Source organism: Crocuta crocuta, unplaced genomic scaffold (genome assembly GCF_008692635.1).
Source record: "Crocuta crocuta isolate KB4526 unplaced genomic scaffold, BGI_CrCroc_1.0 scaffold99, whole genome shotgun sequence".
NCBI lineage: Eukaryota > Metazoa > Chordata > Mammalia > Carnivora > Hyaenidae > Crocuta > Crocuta crocuta.
Window position 1 is genome coordinate 976,702 of NW_027551560.1, and position 21,376 is coordinate 998,077.

Below are 21,376 nucleotides of genomic sequence, written 5' to 3' on the forward strand. Positions count from 1 at the left end.
GCCTCCGGATCCCAACGCGCTCTCCGCGCCAAGCTCGGGCCCCCAGAGCCTGGGGTAGGGGCTCCTGGGTTTAGGGGCCCCGGCCCGAACCACCGCGGCACTAGCGTCGCCAGGCCCTTCCCCGTAGACACTGCTCAGTAAAGCCAAGAGCTGGCACAAGTGTGCAAAGCTAACCGGACAGAAAGAGAAAAGAAAGATAGGCGTAGGATTCCAAATTGGTGAATGTTATGTGAATTTTATTGTGTTGAAATTCCGGGAAATTGGTAAACTTGTGCATATACTAGGTTTTTGTTTTTTGTTGCTTTTTTTTACAAAGTAAACTAGAAGTTTTACAAAAGACCCCATTCTCTGATTTTACCGGTTTTGCTTTAACTCAGGTCCTTCCAACATTAAGGTGCAACTGGTTAATACATTTTAGAAATCACAAAGATTTTCCGGATACCCACATCCAAATATTTTTTTCTCATTCCGTGTTTCCTCAATCCGACAAAAAATTAATAACCTGGGCACCTGGGTGGCCCTGTCAGTTAAGCATCTGACTTCTGCTCAGGTCATGATCTCGCCCTTGATGAGTTCAAGCCCTGTGTGGGGCTCTGCTGACAGCTCAAAGCCCAGAGCCTGCTTCTGATCCTGTGCCTCCCTCTCTCTTTGTCCTTCCCCTGCTCTCTCTCCCTCTCCTTTCTCTCTCAAAAAAAATTTTTTTTTATTTAAAAAAAAGAGTTAATAACCAAAATCCTTTGACAGACAGCAACATTTAAACAAGATAGCGGTTGCTTTCTTCATTTTTTAAACAAATCTTATGGAAATTATATACCCAAATTCATGTTACCCTTTGATTTTAAACACTTATTTCAACGATGCTATTGTCTTTAATACTGACTGTTTAATGGGTACAAGATCTTTAAAATTCTATCATTTTGATTTTTTTTTAATCTTGTCCAGTTTCCAAGAGACCCTTACTCTCTCATATGATTTATGCATATGTCCCCTTTGGTGACTCTATTAGCCTGTGAAAATGCATTTTGGTTATTCCTACTTTATTGACTTTGTCCGTTCCCTCCATGCCTTTCACTTTCTTTTATTTACCGCCAGTTCTTTTAGTTGTGAGTCTGTATTTCCATTTTATCTCATTCTGGATTTTCTTTATTGCTTATTACTTTGATTTTTTATATGATTAAAATAAAGTAGGGGATTTGACTGACATTCTCCCAGGCTGGTGTTCTTAAACATAAAGCTTAAGCGCTAACTCTCTGAGGAACTGTTAATTCCTGAATAGTACAATAAACAGGGTCAACACTCAGCATCTATCAAGCTGTAAATACCACTGATAATCGCCATTTGTAAATTTAACTGGTAAATTATGAGAGGCATTCTATTAGAGGCCCCGGTCTTAGCAATCTAATTGCTAAGTGAATAGAGTTCCATACAAGTGGACAGCTAATACATTGAAATGAATTTTATCATTCGTGCAATATAAATTGTTATTGATTTCGAGTTAATGTGCTTTCCTGTTTACTCTAAAGATTGATTTTTCCATATAAAGTAAAAAGTGGCTAGCTTGGTAATGCCTTTAAAGCTTTAGAAATAAACATGCTAAACTGAATCTTTGAAGTATTATTATCATTATACTGTTAGCAACTAAATATCTGCAGTTTTCAAAATAGCTGACAATATTTGTAACTGCTTATATAGAAGTGCCTTCTTGAAAACTGCTCATGCAACTTCATTCCTGAATTCACTCTGACCTTTGCACTTGGTTTCTAAATGCTTATATTTTTTGACCTGCTCTGCCATTTCACTGAGTCCCTTTGCTGAAGGGTCATCAAGAAATACAGATTATTCCAAATGTCTTGTGTACACATATTTTCATTTCTGGTGATAGTGATCCACTCCAGACCTACTACAAGTTATCTGTCACTGCATAAGAACACAACACAGTGATTTAAGACAGCTGCCAATTTCATTTGTTCATAATTTCATTGTCATCAGGTTGGTCAGAGCTCAAGTCCTTTTTCTGCCGGCTTGCCTGGGATCATGTAGTCATGGTGGCTTCACTGTGGCTGCATGGTGTTAGAAAGCCTCGCTCCTGTCTGGAAGTTGGTGCGGGCTGTGAGTTGGACTGTGTGTCTGCTGAAGGCTAGCATGGTGGCGGTGATCCAAGAGAAGTCCCAATGCACAGATGCCTTTCCGGCCTCAGTTTGTGTGGTGGTTGCTGATATTCCATTGATCCAAGGCAAGTCACATGGTGAAGCCTTACATCAGTGTGGGAGGGGACTATACAAGGGCACGGATATGGGGAGATGTGCTTTATTAGAGACCCTTTACTGTAACAACATACCATAGCTAGGGGACTGGGACAGCACTAATACATTTCCTCAGGTTCTTGTCCTGCTGACCTCTGTCCGTTCTACATAACCACAACTGGATAGTTCTTTTAAATGCCAATTATTCTGTTCTTCTAGAGCTCAGTTGTTCTCAAACTGGGTAATTTTGTTGGCGAGGAGACACTGGGCAATGTGTGGAGACATTTTTGGTTGCCACCATTTGTAAAGGGGGAGATTATACTAGCATTTCGTAGGTAGAGGCCACAGATACTGCTAAGCATCCTGTGATCCACAGCGCTAGCTTCCCATGATAAAGAATTATCTGGCCAAAAATATCAATAAAGATTAAGAAAGCCTGCACACACAACCCCCCCCCAAAAAAAGAAACCCTAGCTCATAAACTCCCAGAGGTTCCCCAGTAAAAAGAGAACCAAGGGTAAACTCTTTATCTGGTCATTCATAGTCTTCTATCTTCCTTTAATCTCCCATCAGGGCTCCTACAATCCCCAAAGAAGCCACCCTTGATTATATAATTAATGTTAATAGTGTCTTATTGTCATTACAAAATGTAAATATCAAACACCCTTTAGCTTTCCCCTCTTTGGTCTACCAAACCATTTCCCAGCCTCAGTGGAAGAGTTGGATTCTGCTTTTCCTACCAAAGGTTCCACAATTTCATTGTGACCTGTCACTTATAAGGGCATTGCTTGGTTTGTATTGTGTCACCTCAAATAAGCAGGCCACAGGAATGCTTTTTTTATGGTTTTGTTTTTCAAGTTAAAATGGTAATCCATCTGGAATTCATTTTGGGTCAGGTGTGAGTTGTAGATTTAACTTCACTATTTTTCTGGATTTCTACCTAGTTGTCTCAACTGTTTATTCAACTGTCTCTTCCCCATGGATTTGCATGTCACTTTTAGCATATACTTAATTCCTCCCTGTATTTGGGTTTCTTTCTGGACTTTCTAGTCTGTTCTGTCAAGAATCACTCACATTCTGAAAGGGCTCTTCGACTTACAAAAAGATTCCTAAAGTTCCTATTGGATCGTCTTTTGTATTTTTAAGTGTTTGCTTAGACATCAGTAAGTACAGGTCAGAGAAGGTCAGGGAGAAGAGCGGAGGAGGCAGTGAAGCTTAGAACTAATTTGTGAGGCACAAGCACAAATTGATAATACATCTGAAATTGTCATGTAAATCAGCGAATTTACAGAAAGAGTAAGGAAATTTCTGTGTATCTAAAACGTGAGGTACCTCTGCAAAGCCACTCACAAGTTACTGAGGAATGCTTTTGAATATACCAGCAATATACTCAGGGGAAGGTCTGGGTTATATAATCTGTCTCTGATTTTTTTCAAGAAAGAGGGGGAAGAAAGAAATAGGAAGCATTTCTTTTCTATTTTAGCATCCAGAAACAGCTAGCGAGAAACTGGAGATAACAGAGCAACCTTTGAGAGCCAGTGAATCAGTAAGTAAAGAGAGCTTGCCTGTATTTATCAGCATGACTTTGAGATAGATCAGCTTGCTCTGTGTCTGCTCAAGGATTTTAAAAATCAGAGAAAATCTTGATAGAGTGTGTTTCTCAAAACAATGAAAAAATATTATTCTGAACAAACACATTTCTAAAACACACACCGAAAAAAACTGGAAAAGAATTCTACTGTATCCCTTCTTGGATGAGATAAAGAAAGCTGTTGATATTTGTTAAATCTAAAATTCCCTAAATGTATTAACTATGGAAGTAAGAGTTTTGGTTTCATTTTGGCTGTTCCCATTTCTGAGGGCTTTCCATCAAGTTAGTGATCTTGAGAACATACTTTGGGAAACCTCTTGAGAGACAATGACCAGGGTGATAAGTCAGGAGAAATTATCCCTTGCCACAATTGGCCCAATTTCCTAGAGCGAGGAATAAGCCCCACCATTTAACCTCTTCTTCACCCAGTAAACGGGAGAGGCTTTTAATGGAAGCCTTTGTAATCTATCCTGTAGGATTTCCTTCAGGTGCAAGAGCCTTCCTCAAAGTCACTTAACACTGCAGTTACTCTCAGAAAGCTCCAGTAAGCCTGTTATGATGCAACTAGATATCCAAGTAATGGCATACCACTGAGGGACCAATTAGTAGGTTCAAATCTATGCGCCCTTCAAGACCTTGAGTCTTCATTCTCTCATGAATACCTGCCATGGCTGGCTGTTCCACAGGAAGTTACAGGAAAATTCTGAAGATTTTACAAAAAAGAATGTGTCAGCAAATTTACATCATAGTGATTTACTTACTCTTTATGTAAATTTGAAAAAAGAGAAAAGGATGATGTAACACCCATATACCCAGAAATTGCAAGTGTGAACATTTTATCAGATATATTTTTTTTAGAAAATAGAGCATACAGATCCAGTTGAACTTCTTCTTTGGTTATATATTGTTTCTGTAATCAGTAAACAGCATTGGTGTGTGTGTGTATGTGTTGGCAGTTAACAGACTTTGGTAAATCTTTCACTATAAAAAATTAAATATCTCTATAATGTTCTAAACTGTATAAACATCATTTCACAAACCAGAGCAAGATAGACCATTCAGCACTAGAACTGGGTGAGAAGTGTTGAGTTTCAAACTTCTGATCCCATTTTTTGATGACTAAGCAAAGCTCATATGTCATTTTCCCATATTAAAAAAAAGTCTCCTACGTACATCTCAGTCGAAACAAAAGTTTGCATTTCGTATTATATATGCAGGTAATATAAAAAGAAATTCAGTGTAGTGAAAATACAACCATCTCAGTTCAACTTTTGGACAGTTAAAAAAAAAAAAAAAAGAAAGGCCAACTGTGATAAACAGAACTGTCCAAAAGCCCCCAAATTCCCATTCGCTGGTATATATGCTCTGTATAATCCCTTCTTTTTCACAGTGAGCAGATCTTACGAATGATAGGATGATCACTCTTGTGATTACATTATGTTATTTCAGACTGGGTGGTCTGGAGTGAGATTCTCCTGCTGGTCTTGAAGAAGTAGCCACCATGTTGTGAGAGGACTCCATGGCTAGGACCTCAGAGGTTAGATTTAATGCAAATAGTCTCTTCTAGAGTTTCATGTAAATAGAATCATTCAGCATGTACTCTAATATGCCTGGCTTCTTTTGCTCAGCATAATTATTTTAGGTTGATTCATATTGTTTCATATTTCAATAATTCATTCCTTTCTGGTAATATGTAAGATTGCATTATACATATACACCACATTGTGTTTTATCCATTATTTTGTTGATTGACATTTGGGATAGTTCAAGATTTTGACTGTTATGAAGAAAGATGCTGTAATTATTCCCGTACAAGACTTTGTGAGAAGGATGTGTCCATTTCTCTCGGATAAATTCCTATGAGTGAGATTTCTGAATCAGATGGTAGGTTTCTGTTTAACTTTACAAGCAACTGTTTTCCAAAGTGATTGGAATTTTACATTCCCACCAGCAGTGTAAGAGAGTTCTAGTTGCTCCACATTCTTGCCAACCCTTAGTGCTACCAGTCTTTTTCATTTTAGCAGTTCTATGGGATGTGTATTGGTATCCCATTGTGCTTTTAATTTGCATTTCTCAGGGCATCTGGGGGGCTCAGTTCGTTGTCTGACTTTGGCTCAGGTCAGGGTCTCCATCTCATGGTTGGTGGGTTCCCGAGCCCCACATCAGACTCTGTGTTGACAGCTGAGAGCCTGGAACCTGCTTCAGATTCTGTGTCTCCCTCTCTTTCTACCCCTCCCTGACTTGTGCTCTGTCTCTCTCTCTCTCTCAAAAAAAGTTGAAAAAAATTTTTTTAATTTGCATTTCTCTGATGACTGTGATATTACATAACTTTTCATATGCTTATCACCCATTTTTGTTTCTTCTTTAATGAAATTTCTATTCAGATCATGTGCCCATTTTTTATTAGGTTGCCATCTTATACGTTGTACGTGTTCTTTCTCTATTCTGGTAACAAGTCTTCTGTCATTTAAATATACTTTGAAAATCGTCTCCCATTCTGTGCTTTGCCTTTTCATTTTCTTAATGCCATCTTTTGAAGAGCAGATGGTTTTAGTTTTGATAAAATCCAATGTATCAGTATTGTATTTTGCTTTTATATTTTTGTGACTCATCCAACAAACCTCTATCTATCTATAGTTGCAAAGATATTTCTTATGTTTCCTTCTAGAAATATAGATTTCTCATTTACTGTTGTATCTATGATCCATTTCGAGTTAATTTTGTGTATTGGGTGAGTTTAAAGTTGAAGTTAATTTTTTTCTTTATTGGATATCCAGGTCTTCCAGCACTACTTTTTCAAAAAATTATCCTCTCGCCATTGAATCACCTTAGTTAGAAATCAAATGACCTTACATGTATTGGTCTATTTCTGGACTTTTTATCCTCTCCTATTGGTTTGTATATTTACACTTTCACCAATGCCATATGGTCTTGATCACATTGCTTGATAATAAGTCTCAAAATTAAGTAGTATAAGTCCTCTGGCTTTGTTATTCTTTTTCAAAATTGTTTTGGATATTCCTGGTGTTAAGAATTTCTATATAAATTTTAAGATCAGTTTTTCAATTTATACATATGTATCTGGCATTGTGATTGTGTTTGAAACTTGCAGGTCAATTTTAGGAGAACTGATATCTGAATATTGCCAATCAATGAATATGATATATGTCTTGTTTATTTGTTGACAGCATATAAAATTCAACTGATTTTGGAATTATGACAAACTCATATTCTGAGACCTTGCTAAATTCACTTATTAGTTCTACTCACTGTTTGGTAGAGTTCTTAGCATTTTCTCCATATGCTATGCTTCTTCTATGGGAAGAAGAGGATAGGTTTACTTCTTCATTTCCAATCTGTATTTGGTTTATTTTTTCCCTTACTTTATTGCACTGGTTTGGACTTCTAGTACAATGTAGAATTACAGTAGTAAAAACAGATCTCATTTGCTTTGTACCTAATCCTGGGGGAGAATCATTCTTCTGCTATTAATTATAATGTTAACTGTAGGAGTTTTTTGTAGATGTTTTTTACAGGGTTTAGGAATTTCTCCTCTATTCCTACATGGCTGAGAATATTTAGCATGGGTGGATTTTACATTTTGTTAGATGCATCCAACATCTGTTTAGATGATCATAGGTTGTTTTTTTTTTTTTCCTCCCTTATCTTGTTACTGTGGTATATTACACTAATGAATTTTCCAGTTCGAATCCAACTCTTACTTTCATAGGGTCTCAGGGATTCTTCACATGGTCTCTCCCTCAAGATAGTTGGACTTCTTACACAGCACCTCAGGACTCTAAGAATGAGTGTTCAAAGAGTCTTGGACCCCAGCTGCAAGCCTTCTTACTTATTGTAATTGTACACCCTTTTTGCTGTATTGTTTTCTACATTTCTATGTTTGTAGTCTAAGCCTTAGAAGTCTTAGAATTTTAGTTCAGCCACCTTCTATTGGTCAAGCTAATCACTAAGGCCAACCCATACTCAAAGGAAGGGTAAATAGTCACCATCTCACAATGAGAGGAGTAATAAAGAAATCTTGGCCTTTTTTAATCTACCACACATTTTTTCTTTGAGTGTGGCTTTATATTACACCCTTTTTGTTGTATTGTTTTCTACATTTCTATGTTTGTAGTGGAATGAGATATTTCTCACTTCAGCTCAGTCTACCATATTGACCAGATATCCTCCTCCCCTGCTTTAGACCTCAACTTAGGTATCATTTTCCTGACCTTCCAAAAAGAGATTATGCTTCCCTCTTACAGTATCCCCATAGGACCTCATTTTTACCCCCGTACCTACTGCACATGTAGTCTGCCCTCCAGCCATACTGTTTCCCAAACATTAAACATTCCTTTTAAGACTCTGTACTTCCACTACAATATTCCCTACACCCAGGATCCTTTCCCTACCTTGCCACCATGCAATCATATTTCATCCTTTACATATCCTTCATGAGGTTAGACTTCCAAATTTTAGAGACCAGAAAACTAACTCTCAGACGGAGTGAGAGGACTAAAATCACACAACTACTAAAACGAGCATTCAAACCCAGATCATCTGATTCAAGTTTGCTGCATGTTTCCCCCCACAATGCAAGTAGCAAATGCTGTCTTGCTCTGCCCCATCCCCTTAGATTCCCCTGGGCATGTCCACCCATCAGCCAGTCCCTGTGTCACATGTTGGAGGACTGCCCTCAGGATACTAGAATTTGCTTGGCTTGTGTGTCTTGAGAGCTGTAGGTGCCTAGACGATTTGTATCCCCTCTGAAAGTAGTGGTGTTCAAGCCCCCTCGCTCTCTATGTAAAACAGCTCTGAGTTGACCTGCACAACCTTTAGCATTGAGACAGAGGCAAAGTCACCCACTGGGTGACGCTGCTTGGTGTCGGTGTTGCACCGTTGCCCATCCTCCTTCCCTTCACAGTTTTACCCGCCCCACTTCCCTCACCTTCCACATCCACGTGAATCCTCATCCCAGTGTCCAGGTACCCCAGTACACAGCTACTTCCCTTGTGTGAAATACTCTCTATAGACTCAAGTCAAAGGGCATGGCCTGTCTGGACCTTGTGAAAGGATCCTGTGGGGTACATGGGCTCCCCAGAGGCCACCACAGTGCCCTGACACAAGTCTTTAAAGAAATCAACACATTTGGCATTGCCTTATTACAAATAAACCATGGTGCGTACACCTAAATACATATGGGGTGTAAAAAAGGAAACAGCCCTCCCAGAGGGATGGGATTTCAATTAATTAAATATATTATAAATTATAATTATATGTTATAAACACATTATAAGTGAATAATACAAACAAGCAAGAAAACTACCAATATTTAAAAATTTGTACTTTTTTACTTTATTATTATGGGGGGTATAGGTGTGTGGCATACAAAAATGTGTTATTTTTGTATGAGATACTAGCACTTCACATGCAATTTTTCCTTGATTATCTATCTCCATCTTAACTCAAAAATAATTTATATCTCACTCTAAGTGGGAAAAATTTCTGGGCATATTTTACTTTGAATGTTTTCATTGACAATTACTGGACACACTATTTTCTGAAAACATTAGCATGTAAGGGCAGAAGTGTCATGAAATACTTTGACTCTTTTGTAAGCTTTTTTATTTTACACAGGTCAGAAGTAATGGTGCAGCCATAAAGATGGGGAATCTTCAACCTAAAAAAAAGGAAAGACAAGACCCCAGATTATGTGGAGTGGATAAGTGGAGCCTAGACCCTACACAAGGTAAGCACATGAAAAGTCTTTAAAATAACCCTGACTGGTACTTTATGTTTCTCAAGAAGAAACATAGCATGAAATTTGAGAATAACAAGTACATTTTAAAAATCTGTCACATTAGTGAGGAATAGTAAGAATATCTGAAGTTGAAGACCAGCTGCATTCTGAAGGAAAGGGCGTGTTCAGTTCTACTGTGTCACTTAATGTCCATAAATAAAGTTTTATTGGAACGCAGTCATGCTTATTCACGTTCATGCTTCAAGGACACAGCTGAGGAATTACAACAAACACATGTGACCTGCAAAGCCTAAAATATTTATTCTCTGGCCCTTTGCAGAAAAATTTTTCCAACTTTGCTCTACATGAAGAAGTGATAGAAGGACACATTTCATTTATTCTCATAGCACAAGTTAACATAATGCACTGGCAAAGAACCTCCTTCTTATCAAACTAGTCCTCTTCCTTTATGCCTCTAAAAATTTATCAGATCCAATAAAAATATTGTATTTCAACAGACAGGAAAAGAAGTGTAGTCATCACAAGGGAATAGTGGTAGCATGAAGGAAAAATAGAAATTCTATCAATGATGCCTTATTTAACATTTTTTATTAAACTTTTTAATGTTAATTTTTGAGATAGAGAGAGAGAGAGAGTGCAAGCAGAGAGGGGTAGAGAGAGAGGGAGACACAGAATCCAAAGCAGGCTCCAGGCTCTGAGCTGTCAGCACAGAGCCAGATGCAGGGCTCGAATTCACGAACCGTGAAATCATGACCTGACGCGAAGTCATACGCTTAACTGACTGAGCCACCCAGATGCCCCTACATTTTCTTTTTATTAGAAAGAATGAGAGAGAGAACATGAACAAGAGAGAAGAGCAAAGGAGAGAGAGACAGAGAGAGAGAGAGAGAGACAGAGAATCCCAAGCAGGCTCCTGCTCAGCACAGAGCCCAACACAGGGCTCAATCCATGACCATAAGATCATGACCTGAGCCAAAATCAAGTCAGACGCTCAGTTGACTGAGCCACACATTTTTAAAAATAAGGGAATACTGACTGACCAGAATCTTGTGCAATTTTCTGGTTTTTCTAAGTGTTAAGGTTTTCAGTTTCTCCGTATTTTATTTTTTTTAATTTTTTTTATATTTATTTTTGAGAGACAGAGACAGAGCTCAAGCAGGGAGGGGCAGACTCAAGCAGAGAGAGAGGGAGACACAGAATTGGAAGGAGGCTCCGGGCTCTGAGCTGTCAGCACAGAGCCTGACGTAGGGCTTGAACTCATGAGCCGTGAGATCATGACCTGAGCCGAAGTCAGACGCTTAACCAACTGAGCCACCCAGGCACCCCAGTTTCTCAGTATTTTAGAAGAATCCTCTGACAAATCCTTCTTAGAATGTATTAATTTTCCCTTTAATGAAGAATTGCCAGGCATTGTTTTAGAAGGCAAAAAGGGCCATGATTTTATGGTTCTTTCCATTTTTCTTTCCCTGCCAGAAATTCCAACTTAACATTTAGTGTTAAACTGTGGTACTCACCTTGACCTCAGTTCCATTCCTCCTTTTTCTCCACCTGGTTTCTGATCAAACATTTTTAAATAAAATTTTGAATTGTTGAGGGGTGTGTGTGTGTGTGTGTGCACATGCACGCGTGTGCATGGGCGTGTGTGCACTTAGCTTTCAAAAAGTCCCAAAGTCTTTTGGAAAGTAGGCAGGACTTAAAATTAGGAATAATTATAAACACCTATTAGGCAGTTGTGTGCATTTAGTGTTGGCAAATCGGAATGATAATCATGTCAATATTTCTGTATTCATTTACCACTTGTTTTAGAGCTGCTTGGAACATGCTCAACTTTTTCCCAAACTTGTATTCTAACAAAAGACAGATCATGTTCTGAGACCACAATGGATTTCTTACTAAGAAAGCCTATAAATTTGATCTTAAATGCTCAAAAATTACTTTCAGCTCCAGGGAATGCAATGTGTACATTGTTAGATCAGAAATACATTTACATTCATCCAAAATAATGGAGAAATGTACATTTCTACATGACATGAAAGTAGTTCCCAATTCTATGAGATGTTAAAATATTAATCTTTTTTTAGACTAAGAAAGATTAAAGCTCTTGTTCCCAGAAGTACAAAGTGAGACAAACTAGATCAGTCAGACAGAGATCTATAAAATTCTAAAACCATTCCTATTCCTCTGGAAAGATTATGTAGTTCAGTATTCAAAGGATGAGATATTCAAATAAGGCTCTTTTCACCAATACTCTAGAGTCTCAGCTTAGCATTGAACTAGGACACTAATTTTTTACTAATGTAGTAATTGGAAATGCAGAATCAGGATTTCTAATGTTGTTACATGTATTCTTTAATTTGCAAATCTTTAATGTTAAAAAGATGGGTGAATAAAGTATAAAGTAAGAGGTCACATTTGCAATGAGATGGTGGAAAAAAACATAATTTTTTTGCCAACCAACACATGTATTGAGAATGTCATTTCTTTAGAGATGAGTTTTTTAAAATAATGTAAATTCCATATCTTTTAAGGTCTCAACTCTCATTTTCTAGTAATAAATCAGTTAATTTTTTATAAGTTATTTACAATCAGCAAACCAAATTTCCTCAGACTCTTCCATTATTTTGTTTGTTTCAAAACCTGAAAGGTTCCAGAGCTCCGTGCAGAAATATTTGTTCTGTGAATTCCCCCATTTGTTCTATGGATTCCTCCATTTCCTGAAAGATTAATTCCTTCAAAAAAATCTTAGATTTCATTCAAAAAGCTCAGGTTTCCCAGAGTAGACTAGGATTAACCAAATAATTCTTGAAATGTGGAGCATATGAAATGGTAAGTTCAACTCTGATAACTTCTTGAATATTTTTCTTTCCCTGACTTGTACATCATCCCAGTAAATGGTCTTCCAAGGACAGGGGCCAATGAAACTGAAAGGTATCTAAGTTTTTCCAAGTATTTTTTTCCTGAGCTTTTTAATGAATTCTAAAGTACAAATGAACTAATATAATTTTTGCTATATGAGAGGTCGTGAAAACTTGGTTTTGTCTTAAATGAAGTTACCGGAAGCTATTTTCTGGGAGATATTTAATGATTGCAAGAACTCTATGTTCATAAAATGTAAACAGCTCTGAGGATTTATAAATAACCATAAACCAGTACACAGCTCATATCAAGTTTCGTCTTTATTTTGTGATGACATTTAAGACTGAAAGAGACACAGTGGGCAAAAATCAACATTCTCTTACCATCTACACTCCTTGCAAAGTTTTTTAACCACATCCAGGGTGACATTCTTGCAGGAACTGAGTTTCACACATTCCAAACTAATGTGACAATAATTAGCCAATGAAGAAACTCTGGAAAGGAGAAGGAGAACAAAAAATTATTAGAATAGATAGTGAAATGCACTCTTTACAGAGTTTTCAAAAATTCAGCCCTCAAATTTACCTTGGCGCCCTATCCCTCCTCACCTCCTGGTCCTGCCTCTCAACCAGACTGAGACTCCAAATAGAGCTCCCTGAAAAAAATACATGCAATGAACACACCTAATAATCTTCCAGACCAAAAATAAACCAAAAAAGTAAAGATGACAGAGGCAAAGATCTAAAGATGTAGATTCTATATTGAGATTCTTAGAGAAATGGTAATACTAGATAAATCCAGAGAGTTATTCCAGTGTTACCATTTTGATGCGTATTTAATAATAACAAACTAAAAGTAATCATTATATTAACATCTGACACCAGATTACTCCCAGAAGGGAACCATCTTTGTTTGCAATAATGCTGGACATTTCCTCTTGTACGAGGAAAGAATCTGCAGGACAACACGTGATCGTTCTGCCACTTTTCACGGACAGGAAAGGGCTTTTCTTCCTCCTGACATGTGGGTAAAGAAGACTGTGGAGGGGAGAGAGACGGAAGGCAGAAAAATGCAGAGAGGCTGAAGCCAGCAAGGTGAAGGCTATTGCAGAGGCCCTTGAGGATTAGTGAGTGTTCTTTTTGCTGTGACGTGGTCCCTTCTTCGGGTTCCCTGACACATTTCTCCTGACGTTTATTTTGCTCATAGATGAGCTCAAGAAAGAGGCTGAGTTACCGTTATCCGTGTGAAAGGGAGCAGGACTCCAAAAGGCAAGAATTTGTAAAAATCTTTGGCATAGAGTTGTGACAACCTCAAGATGTTTACCTAGATCTTGGGAGTAAAAGGGCTTCTTCCAGGACAAGGGACCCCTGTATACCATAAATCACTAGCTCTCAAAGGATGGCTCCTACACCAGCAGCAGCAGCAACACCAAGGAAATTGTTAGAAATTCGGGTTGGGAGGGGCGCCTGTGTGGCTCAGTCGGTTGAGCGTCTGACTTCGACTTAGGTCATGATCTCACAGTTTGTGAGATTGAACCCTACATCGGGCTCTGTGCTGACAGCTCAGAGCCTGGGGCCTGCTTTGGATTCTGTGTCTCCCTCCCTCTCTGCCCCTCCCCTGCTCGCACTCTGTGTCTTTCTCTCTCTCAAAAATAAATAAACATTAAAAAAACATTGGGGTGGGGAGTTGCGCAAGGGCTTCACTCCTGACCCACTGAATCAGAAACTACAGGGGTGGGGCTCCCAGTCTGTGGTTTAACAAGTCTTCCTGGTCCTGATACACATAAAAACTGAGAATCACTGACCTTCCTTGAACAACGGTTCACAGCCTTGGCCACATATCATTCGTCAGTGACGGATGTCAGTGACATGATTAGCAAATACTATTGCCAGGGAATCATTCTCAATGATTCTACCAACCTAAACAAATTATATGTCTAAGAAACAAGTTATTGAAAATAAGTCTATAGACCGTAAAGTCAAAAATCTCTGGTCAACAGCACTTTTAATTGACCTTATAGTCGGATTTCCTAAAAATAGTAATTCTGATGTAACAGAATGCATGTTCAGTATTTACAGCCTCCGAAAGCATTAATTCTTCTGTCCATTTCAGCCTTTTCTGTTAGGCCAGTTATCAGGTTTCCATAGAAAACTTGGGTTGTGGCGGGGGAAGGGTGGGCAGCTATGGGAAGGCAAGTAAGAGTGGAGAATAACAAGGAAGGCAAGTTAGGACAAGGAGGTTTGTAGCAAACATATTTCCACTTACCCAGAACTGTTGCACAAATGTGACAGTCATCGATGTCAGAAACATAAGATGGTCCCATATAGATATGGCCATGTCAACATTAAAGGCAAAGTAAATTTCGAACTTAAATCCTAACTATTCTCATCTTTGCTCTCCAGATACAGACCCAGATGGTATGTGTGGCCTGTTCTCACTCGCAAAGATGACATGGGTAGGAGATTTTGAGTGTTTCACATAGCATCCCGTGGACAGTGCTCCTGCTGTTAACAAGGGCAAGGAAAAGCTTCTGTATTCTGTCCCTGAAATATTTCTCCAGGTTTCATAATGGTGAGAGCAATATATATACAGAAAACTCTAATTTCTGTCCTTGCACTTAAAACAGACATTTTCTCTAGTTTCCAGTTAATAACAGAAAGATTGGAGGACTTTAAATGTCATGATAATATCCATCAGTACTGAAAGTCTGCTATCTCTTTGGATTCCATGGAATGATTAGGCCAGTACTATTTAAGAACTAAGTCTTCCCTATGATAATTATGAAAATTCAAAATTCTTCACGGTGGGTTTACTCAAATTGAGTAATGATAAATTTTGCTTTCTTTTTAATAATACACTGTTGAAAGAAGAAATAAGCACCCTAAATAAGGAGCACGTGTTTATGTCCAGTGAATAATACTTAGTATTTGAATAAAGAAAATTTTAACAGTATTTATAAGCAAATAATGCCTAACACAGAGTGCTTCTCATGTGCCAGGCCCCTGAATCTTTTCCTGTGTTCACTCACTTAATCCCCACAAGGCTTCCGATGCAGGAACCATTATTTTCATCTTCATGTTACTGAGGAGGAAACTGAGGCACAAAGAGGTTTAAATGTCTTACCTTGCCAATAAAAGAGCTGGGGTTTAGGCCAGGGAATTGAGCTCCAAAGTCAATGCTAAATCAATCCTGCATCTTCAATAAAAGAAAAGACTCAGACTACTTGCACAAGAATTAAATGGGTGTCTTCCTGAACACTTTGGTGAGAAATCTTATTGCTTCACAAGAAAAAAGTAATCTTCCTCTCATTCTTGATAGTCTGTTAGTGAATGAGTGGGCAAGACTTTGTTTGATAGTTGTTCCTGATCATTTCTGGCCCAAACCTTGATGATAATATAAAAACCCCATGATTGCACCCCAGGATGCAGATACAGGTTTCTGTTGAGTGTTTTCATGAGCACAAGAATGGTGTTCCATCTTCTTCTAAGAAAACAAATTCACTTACATGAGGAAGGCAATGAATGGACGGGTTTCATGTAGCTGGAAATGTTTCTCTCAAAATCTTCAACCACCATCGGAAGTACCCATCAGTTTTAGAATAGAGCCTTCTTTTATAATTGAATAAATCCTGCTAAAATAGGCTCCACTGTAGAGGTAACCTTGCTCCAAGAGTTGGAGTAAACCAATGAGGCACCAGAGTGCCCAGGTGGCTGTCATATATTTACCTACTTGATCACTTCTCTATCACTTAAGCTACTGAGGGGCGCCTGGGTGACTCAGTCAGTTAAGCATCCAACATCGGCTCAGGGCATGATCTCATGGTTCGTGAGTTCAAGCCCCACACTCAGGCTCTGTGCTGACAGCTCAGAGCCTGGAGCCTGCTTTGGACTCTGTGTCTCCCTCTCTCTCTGTCCTTCCCCACTCATGCTCTGTCTCTCTCTCAGAAATAAATTTTTTTAATATTATAAAAAATATTAAAAAAATAAATTAAGCTACTGAAGTACTGGCTTGGGTGCAGTAAACAATGCAGTGTAACTGGTTTTGAATTCACATTTGAATTAATTGACTATTTCATTTAAGATGTGGAAGTAAAATATTAAAGGAAGGTACTGAGGAGGCATGAAACAGAAAATCCTGTAAGATTGCCAGGAGAGCCAACAAAAATGGGGATGTTGCCATAGTTACCAAGAAACACACAGATACACATATACACACACAGCCTACAATCTCCATGTCAGTAAGATATTGAAAATAAGCCCTTAGGTCTGGGGTCATTCTCTCCTCTGTACTTTAATTAGTACGATCTTGGCCTTAGGATACATGCCAGAATGAAAAAAAATGTCTTCAATTCTGCCTGTTAGTAAGTTTCATCCTTATGAAACTCTCTCTGAAGCCTCTGTTGCATATCAGTGTGATTAGAGACATAGTATCCTTCTAAAATGAATATAGTCTCCTAATTAGGGAATTGACCTGAGCTGTCCCGTTCCAGGAGGCCCGCCACCCGCAGTAACACTGGAGAGACTATGGTTCTAGCTGAATCACACTTTCGTTAGTTCTACATCACAAAGGAGCTACTTTTGTCTCATAGACAAAAATCAGTAAAGTCTAACAGTGGCTTATTATTAGTCCCACCATAACATATACTCACTTTTTTCTTCATTATGTCTCAGTCAGACATTTACAAGTGAAATTCAAACATGTATAGTAAGCTGATTCATGGGATGATGAGCCTAATCTTTATCCAGGTATTTCCAGATGAAAGACAAAATGAAAGAAAGGCAGAGAGAGAGGCAGTTTCCATCTGTAACATGACTTAATCATAAATAACAAATGGAGCCTAAAGGAAAAGTAGGCTTCAGGGCTATAATGAAGTAAATTTATGATGTCTTCCTTTCTAGTTGCCGTGACTAATTTTTCTCATAGAAAAATCTTGAGGCCCTGACAAGTATCCTCTGTCAACCAACTGCTGCATAAAGTATGAAGGAGATCATCGATAGAGTGTAATTAGAAAGAGAGATAATATTTGTGAAGTTACAAAGAGGAGAAGAAGCATGTCAGTGATGTAAATCTTTTTTCTTTTAAGTGTTTATTTAAATTTTAGTCAGTTAACCTACAGTGCAGGAGTGGAATTGTTTTCAGGAGTAGAATTTAGTGATTTATCACTTACATACAGCACCCAGTGCTTATCACAAGTGCCCTCCTTAGTATCCATCACCCATCTAGCCCATACCCCACCCACTTCTCTCCATCAACCCTCACTTTGTTCTCTATTATTAAGAGTCTCTTATGGTTTGCTTCCCTCTCTCTTTCTTTCCCCTATGTTCATCTATTTTGTTTCTTAAATTCCACGTAAGAGTGAAATCATATGGAATTTGTCTTTCTCTGCCTGACTAGATCACTTAGCAGTTCTGTAAATCTAACAGAAGTGCGTGGGCCCAGTGATCTGCAAGTAAACGGGCATATATCTGTATATACTACAGATAGTACATCTGTAGTAAATGAATGAAAAATTACTGGGTAGTTTGAATTCTGTCTATTCCATATGGCCCTATTTTTTCCATTCAGACCCATTTCCAGACCCTGTATCTAATACACACACACACACACACACACACACACACACACACACAGTTTCATGGGAGGAAACCAAGTATAATCTTTATATTTCTTCTAGAACATCAATGGGTCACACCCTAAAACACCACCTTAGAACAAGTGAGTTCTATAAAAAGGGCTTTGTGTGTGACTTTCCCAGATTGATAAATGATTGTCTCATATTATTACCTTTAATCAGAGATTTTCAAGCTTAACAGATGTTGGGGGCACCGGGGTGGCTCAGTGGTTTAAGTGTCCGACTTTCGGCTCAGGTCATGATCTTGCAGTTCGTGAGTTCAAGCCCCACATTGGCTCTGTACTGACAGCTCAGAGCCTGGAGCTGCTTCAGATTCTGTGTCTCCCTCTCTCTCTGCTCCTCCCTCACTCACGTCCTGTCTCTCTCCTCTCAAAAATAAATAAACATTAAAAGTAAAAATAAATAAAAATTAAATTAGAAAAACAGATTTTGACCAGATGTATTGTGGTGATAATTTTGCAATATATACAAATATTGAATCATTATGCTTTATGCCTGAAACTAATATACTGTTATTTATCAATGATATCTAAATTTTAAAAAATTAATAATACGAGCGCCTGGGTGGCTCAGTCAGTTGAGCATCCAACTTCGGCTCAGGTCATGATCTCATGGTTCATGGGTTCCAGCCCTATGTTGGGCTCTGGGCTGACAGCTCAGAGCCTGGAGCCTGCTTCAGATTCTGATTCTCCCCCTCTCTCTGCCCCTCTCCTGCTCATGCTCTGTGTGTGTCTCTCTCTCCTTCAAAAATAAATAACCATTTTTAAAAAAATTAATAATAAATAACTCAAGCAGTTTGCTCTAGAAAAAAGGAACTGTGTATGTTTATTATTATAACACATTGTAAAGCATGCATATTTTCTACATATTCAGGTAGTCTACTTTAAAACGTATGCAATATATCAAGAGAACCTAAGAGAATCAACTGGAAAGCTCTTTGTAAAATGGTATACTTGGACAGATAACCCCCAAATTTTTTAAAAACCTAGCATTAATACCATAATATCTATAAAGAATTGTTACACATCTATGAAGCAAGATGTATGTTTCAATAGTAAAGAGGGGCAAAAAGAAACCCCACACATGCACTGACACACAAAAAAAATTAATCAAGAAATGCAAAATGCCATTAAGAATATTTTTTAAAAAGCTAATCTCAAGAATCAGCAGTAAAACAAATTACAATAAGATATGCCCTCCCTAATTTGGCTGTATGTGTAAGAGAGCATTGCATTTCCAGAGGTGCCTCAAAATAGGCACTTCATACGCTGCTCTTTGAAGAATACACTGGATAGCCTTTGAGGAGAAATTCAGCAGTATTTCCTAGAAAGCCTTAAAAATGTTAATTTCACAACTTTTTGAACTAGTAATTCTATGTTTAGGGCTTCTACCAATGAAATAATCAAAGATGCAAATATTTGTGTACAAAGATTTTTTTTACTGTGTTATTTTTCATAAGTAAAATTAGAAGCAATTGCTATGTCCAACAATAAGATAATATTTAAATGAATGATATCACAGTTATGTAAGAGGATACCAAGCAAACATCAGAATAATGTTTTCAGAAAGACGATCGTTAATTAGGAGAAGACGGCATAACTTTAGATGGAAAAGCAACAGACACGAAACTATTTATAAGATGATTCATGTTTAAGTATATTGTAATAGTGTCACATCTTGACTTTATTATAATAAACTAAAAATGGTTTATTTTGAAGATCCTAAGGCAGTGGTTAGAACACTTTTTCTTAGAGGGCCAGATAGGAAATATTTGAGGCTCTGCAGGATTTAATTTGTATTTAATCACAGGCTAACAAGTAAAATCAAAGATATCATGTAGGCTTTTTATATAAGCATTTACAATATGACTATTTAAAATTATGAAAAAACCATTTTTAGCTTGCAGGACATTAAAAAAAAACAGGCAGCTGGATACAATTTTTCAAGCCCCCTCATACGTTAACAAACTTGGAAAGTTCTTAAGTAGCTTTCTGGTTTACTGTGTCTTATTCAGCACATGAAACTAATAACACCTGTCATAAGCACATTGCTGCATTGTGGCATCTGATTTGTAAGAAGCTTTTGGCAATGTAGTCTGTTTTTTAAAATTCACAATGTGGAAGAATTTGTCCTTTCCTGGACTTCCTTTTCCTCCCTTCTGCCCACCTAAATCCTCCGGGTCCCTCAAGGATTATCTGAAATATTTTCCAGAAAGCCACCCCACTCTTAAAGCTATATCTTCTTCAAAAGATGTGTATGCCATATAGCTTTTTTTTTAATTTTTTAATGTTTACTTATTTTTGAGAGAGAAACAGAGCACAAGTGGAAGAGGGACAGAAAGAGAGGGAGACTCAGAATCCGAAGCAAGCTGAAGGCTCTGAGCTGTCAACACAGAGCCCAAAGTGGGGCTCGAACTCGCAAACCACGAGGTCATGACCTGAGCCAAACTGAGGCACCCAGATGCCCCAATGCCACTTAGCTTTTGCACGTTTGTGTGATATTTGTTCTCAAATTAGGTGAGAAGTACCTTGATGGAAATACTTGTCTTGGGTATTGTTTGCTATCCCTCACTGCAAACAGCTCACCTAATTATTTTGAATTTATTATATATTTAAAATGTTCCAGCTAAACTAAAGGACAGGAACTGCATTGTTGCATCTATTCCAGGAATATTCAGCTTTGTGATTCTAGGGAATGAAGACTTAACCACAAAGCAATCTTTTATTTGAAAAAATTTAAAGATATGTACCAATAATGGCACATAGGTACAAAGACACTATTTAATGATTCCAGGAAAGCAAAACTGTTTTCAGTAAAGGCACAGCCATCACCAGGCCCTCCTGCTTCACTACAAACTAAAAATAGTAATAGTAGTAATATCTAGAAGCTGGAGAATCCATTGACTTCTTACAATTATTAGGAAGTTAGATTCTCTGTAAATTTCCTTATTGTAAACTGTTATTATTTTATAGATAACAAGATGTCAGTTTTCATGAGATGAAATAATTTCAGCATCGTTTAAAATGTTGCAAAACTTCCAACAGTAAGTAATTATATGCATGTGACCCTTCACACTGCATACATTCCAAACTAATATCCCCTCCATGTTTATTTCATTATTTTTATTTTTTAAAATACTTTCAGGTATTTTCCGGCAAAGAAGATGCTTTAAGCAACCAAGTGGGTAGGGCTTACCTACTAATGACCTTGTGGCATACTAAATGTGCTAGGTGCTATGAGGAATGTAAAGAAATAGAATTAATCTCTTAAAATCATATTTTTACAAGACAGCC

The 21,376-nt window shown here is 37.9% G+C and overlaps 1 protein-coding gene across 1 annotated transcript in view; it reads right to left on the reverse strand.

Annotated features, from left to right (window-relative positions):
• The window catches only part of RASEF (RAS and EF-hand domain containing), a 109,003-nt gene that overhangs the window by 78,474 nt on the left and 9,153 nt on the right, over positions 1 to 21,376 (reverse strand). Inside the window, exon 4 of the mRNA XM_077749546.1 lies at positions 17 to 169. Coding sequence (XP_077605672.1) covers positions 17 to 169 — 153 coding nt within the window. The remainder of the gene's footprint in view (positions 1 to 16; positions 170 to 21,376) is intronic.